General features: G+C 43.0%; 1 protein-coding gene across 1 annotated transcript in view; it reads right to left on the reverse strand.

Moving 5' to 3' along the window:
• Window positions 1-5,000, reverse strand: part of SLC22A3 (solute carrier family 22 member 3) — a 106,439-nt gene that overhangs the window by 13,900 nt on the left and 87,539 nt on the right. The window contains exons 6-7 of the mRNA XM_025382431.1: window positions 3,141-3,238; window positions 2,807-3,021 (exon numbers count right to left, since the gene is read on the reverse strand). Coding sequence (XP_025238216.1) covers window positions 2,807-3,021; window positions 3,141-3,238 — 313 coding nt within the window. The remainder of the gene's footprint in view (window positions 1-2,806; window positions 3,022-3,140; window positions 3,239-5,000) is intronic.

The raw sequence follows: 5,000 nt of genomic DNA on the forward strand, positions 1-5,000 counted from the left end.
TTTTTTTTTTTTTTTTTTTTTTTTTTTTTGAGACGGAGTCTCGCGCTGTGTCACCCAGGCTGGAGTGCAGTGGCGCGATCTCGGCTCACTGCAAGCTCCGCCTCCCAGGTTCAGGCCATTCTCCTGCCTCAGCCTCCGAGTAGCTGGGACTACAGGCGCCCGCCACCACGCCCGGCTAGTTTTTTGTATTTTTAGTAGAGACGGGGTTTCACCATGTTAGCCAGGATGGTCTCGATCTCCTGACCTCGTGATCCGCCCGCCTCGGCCTCCCAAAGTGCTGGGATTACAGGCTTGAGCCACCGCGCCCGGCCTGACTAGTTACTTCTATCTTGATTTGGACACACAGCCTTGAATGCTTTCTGGGGTCATTCTGAATGCAACAGACATGAAAGTCATACCAATCAATCTAGGACCACAGAAATCTTCTAGAGTAAAGTATATATAGATCATGAAATGAGACACACTTAAGTCATGCATCTTTCTCTCTGCATCGCTAATTTCATATACAATGAATATTTCATTCATTCCTAGTCCACATACCATGAGAACAGAAGACTTCATCTCAGGGAGCTACAGCTTTATGTTACATCCAAAGTACCAAAGTAAAATAGAAGAGTAACGTCTCCAATGTTTGCGATGTTTCATTCTTCTTAAATTATACAATTTTGAGGGCAGGAATTGTGTCTATTTTGTTCACCTCTCCATCCCCCTCCTAGTTCAGTGGCTGGCAATGAGTCGATAGTGAATAGACATGTATTAAGAGGTAGCTATTGTACAGATCCTCCAACTCTTAGAATATGTTAACTCCATGTAGCTGATTGAATAGTATCTCCCAAAATTCATGTCTACCTGGAACCTCAAGGCTACCACATTTGGAAATAAGGTCTTTGCAGATGTCATTAGTCAAGGCGACACAAGCAGAGAAGAGAATGTCCTGTGAATACGGAGGCAGAGAGAGGAGTGATGCCAAGGAGCTTCAAGGATTGCCAGAGAGAGGCATGAAGAGACCCTCCCTCAGAACCTCTGGACATAAGCACCCCTGGATGCCTTGATTCTAGACTCCCAGCCTCCACACCCCTGAGAGCATAAATGTCTGTTGTTTCAAGCCGCTGAGTTTGTGGTACTTACTACAGCAGCCCTGGGAAGCGAATGCACTCAGGAAAAACAAGAGAGATGTAAATAGGTGGTTGCTGTTTATCATCAAACATTCCAACATGTCAGGGGACTTGCACATTGTGTATGTGTATATGTGTGTGTGTATGTGTATGTGTGTGTGTGTGTATGTGTGTGTGTGTGTGTATGTGTGTTCCGAATATTGGCATTCCCATAATTTTATTCAAATAGGGTCTACCTGGTGTTTCAATAAATCATAAACCTTCATTTAATTAATAAACTCATCTGTAAATGTCTGACTAGTCTGACTCCCACTATATTATCCATTTCTTGGCTGGTCCTCAGAGGATTCTTAAAGAAAGACAGCTTTCTTGTGCAGACACAAAAAACGCCTGGAGAATCCAGCTTTCTCTGTAATCCCCACTTTGCCCCTCCTGGAAGAGGGAAATGATGAACTTGCTCTACTTCGCACATTCGCCAGCACGTGAAGCCCTCCTCTTCCCAGTCCCTGGTGTGCTCTATACTTCACACTTTCCCCGGCACGTGAAGCCCTCCTCTTCCCAGTCCCTGGTGTGCTCTATACTTCACACTTTCCCCGGCACGTGAAGCCCTCCTCTCCAGTCCCTGGTGTGCTCTAGGGTAAGGGTCTTCTGGGTGCTGCTCACCACACATCAGGAGTCACGGCACCCTCTGCTTCCTTCTGGCCTGCACCCCATCTACCGGGATGGAGCCCTGCGAAATTTAACTCTGCAACATCTCTGAAATTAAATGACCCTCTCTCATCTAGGTCTGACTGCCCCAATTGTAACTCCTGCTCTCAGCATCTTCCCTTGCTCATAGCCATCTCTAAACTGCTGCAGTTACACCAAGCTCACTCCTCCTCTGAAAGCTCACAGGACCACGTGCAGGGCCATCATGCTGGTGACAGATCATCTCTCAGGCTCGTTGCCTGGATTCCAGTCACAGCAATGAACCCTCAGTTCCCGAATGCACAAAGGTGTTTCATACTTCCAGAAACTCTTCTCTAGTTTGGAAACATCCGTCCTCTCTCCCCCGATATCTGGCACATTTGAGTCTTCACATATGTTTAGTTCCCACTGCTGGAAAACTTTTCTTGGATCCCCTTCTGGATTGATCACTCCTCCCCAATCTATTTTTTATATTTCTAAATCTTGTAAATAATTTAATTAGTTTCTAAATCTTGCAAATAATTCACGACAATAAGAATTGTGACAGTATTAAAGTATCTGTATCCCTTAATAGATTGTGAACCATTCGAAGTCAAGAACTGCTTTCTTCTTCTAGTATAACCTCAGTGTTTAGCATGGTGCCAGCAGCATGGCAGAGGCTCAGGATGTAAGTTAAACAACATCAGAGATATCGCAAAAGTAAGTCACATAAAGATGATTAACAGAAACCACATCACTATCAGCTAGATCGGGCACAATATCTGTTTCATTCATGAATGATCCTAACGATTGAGAAAAGAGAATCATCTACAGAATCAATCTCTTATCTCCAAAGTTTTTACACTGATTAAGCAAAAAATGGAGGGATATTATGAAAGCTTGCCTGATGCCAAGACTGTGATTCGATTGCACATTTCCTAAGAACAAGTGGCTCCCTATACTTGATTGTGGATTTAGGTGTTTTCAAGTCCTTTGGCCGCAAAGCAGATGTGGGGTAAGATTACCTTCTGGTAAGAATGCAGTGACAAGGCATGCCACCCCCGCCACTATATTGCTTGCCGCAAAGGGGAGGCGTCGTCCAAGGCGCTCAATGGTTAGTAAGATCAAGAGAGCTCCTGGCAGTTCCACCACTCCCGAGATGAAAAAGTCTATATAGAGGTTGCCTCCTATAATTCCCAGGCGCATGACAAGTCCTTGATACACCACTGCGCTTGTGAACCTGTAGCAACATTGAAAGACACCAGAGAACAAGTAAGAGATAACTTCCAGCTGATTTGAAGGAAGGGATGTGTTGTAAATTTAACACAAGCTTTTAAATCCATCAAAAGTCAAACTTACCAAGCAAACATAAGAATAAGTGTGCATTTCCTCATTTGGGGAGTTCTCACCAGATCTAAAAAGGATGGATTACTAACTTCCTCATCTGTAACAGTGATCTATATAAGAAAAGCAGATTTCAGTAGCAATAGACAGCAAAAACAACAACAACAACAAAAGCAAACAAACAAAAAAAACACCTGCATAGCATAGACTTGTCATTAACCAGAATCAAATGATCTTACTGAAGTGACTAGGGGCTTTCATAATATGTTAAAACCTGAGAATTAAAACACTTCTGCTCTGGCATTTAGAACACCTCAAATTCACAAAGATAGGATTGCTGCACTGAGAATCTGTTCTTAGGATAATTTCAGTACTTTATGTTACACTGGTCTGTGTGTTCTAAAGTAAAATACACATGCACATTTATTAAATTGGGGGAAACGAGAGTCAGGGTGGGTGAAGCAAGTGGGATCCAACCAATTCAGGGTTTCTTTATAAACTAAATCCTCAAATCTGACTTTCACAAACAAAATAGAGCAATGTTAAGTTTGAGAGCAAGCACCAAATGTATTATTTTGCTTTTGTCCATTTATTGTAATCTGGTATCTTTTTGATCCAGAAAAATTCAGCTCATCTCTATCTGGCCATTCAAAAAGTTGGTCTTTTCAATTCAATTCAGCAAATACTGCTATTGGCCAACCACGTACAAGACACTGAAAAAAGCGAAGCTGGAGAGGACACCCCCTGATCCTCACACCCCGCCTCCAGTCTAACACGTGGAAGCATCAAAGACGATCCCCTGCTGTGACCACAGCTCCAGTTTCCTGCGCTTGTCAGTCTCTTACCTCTGCATGGAGGGCTCTTTGACCTCCTCAGTCCTGATTTTACCTCCCCTGGGAGGCCTTTCCTAGCCTCAGATAGAACTGATGGCTCCCAAATTCTGCCTCCAGACCTGCAGGGGAATGCTGTTGTGCAGGTTCTAGGATAGAGGTCCAGGAAGTAGAGGCAGGGAGTGCATTGTCACACCAAGCAAAGTGCCTGATGTTCAACAACTGGTTGTGTAACGACTGAGTGCTGAAGCAAGAAGTCAAGTGCCCTGGCTATATCTACTCCTTCGTGTTGTCCTCGGTTTCTCTGCTCCTATTAAACAGAAATGCTGGCGACTAACGACAAGGTCCCTGTGGTCTATTTGTACAACACATTTGGCCCAGAAAATCTAGGCAAATTTTCTCCAAAGCTTTGAGCCAAAGTCTCTCTACCAGTAATCACACAAATTTGACTTAGAGCATATGCACACCGATAGTACCTTGTCAATCACAGATTCTAAACAGTAAATTCAATAGATCAACCAAAGCTTGATATCTTCTGCCTATCTTTGCTCCAAGAAAAGATACACACACAAAAATAGACTGCAAAATGAATGCCTTTGGTCACTTTCTTTTCCAAAGTCTTCACAATTCTGTATTTCTTTTATACCAAGACACATTGGTTTTCTACATTTTAACATCTCTTAATTGGAAGGTGTCCTACAACTGAGCTGATAAGAGAGCAATGTGTCCCAGTTTAAACAACATGGTTTCCCTTACTTAGTGGCACATAAAATGACTATGTGTTTTAAAATCAATAGTGTCTAGAGTCAACAAAACAATAGTTGCCATGACAATCGCTGTGGAAGACTGCTGATTGATTCCACTGTCCATTCTTCCCTTCCCACTTTTGAGAATACATAGAATTTTAGTTGGGCATATGGCAACCTAGTAAGAGTCATTTTTTCTATCCTCTTTTTCAACTGTGAGTGGCACTGTGATAAGACCTCAGCAATGAGGTGGTTGTAGGGGTCATGTTCTAGGTCTCAGCATTTAAAAAGGTAATAAC

This window comes from Theropithecus gelada, chromosome 4, assembly GCF_003255815.1.
Source record: "Theropithecus gelada isolate Dixy chromosome 4, Tgel_1.0, whole genome shotgun sequence".
Lineage (NCBI taxonomy): Eukaryota > Metazoa > Chordata > Mammalia > Primates > Cercopithecidae > Theropithecus > Theropithecus gelada.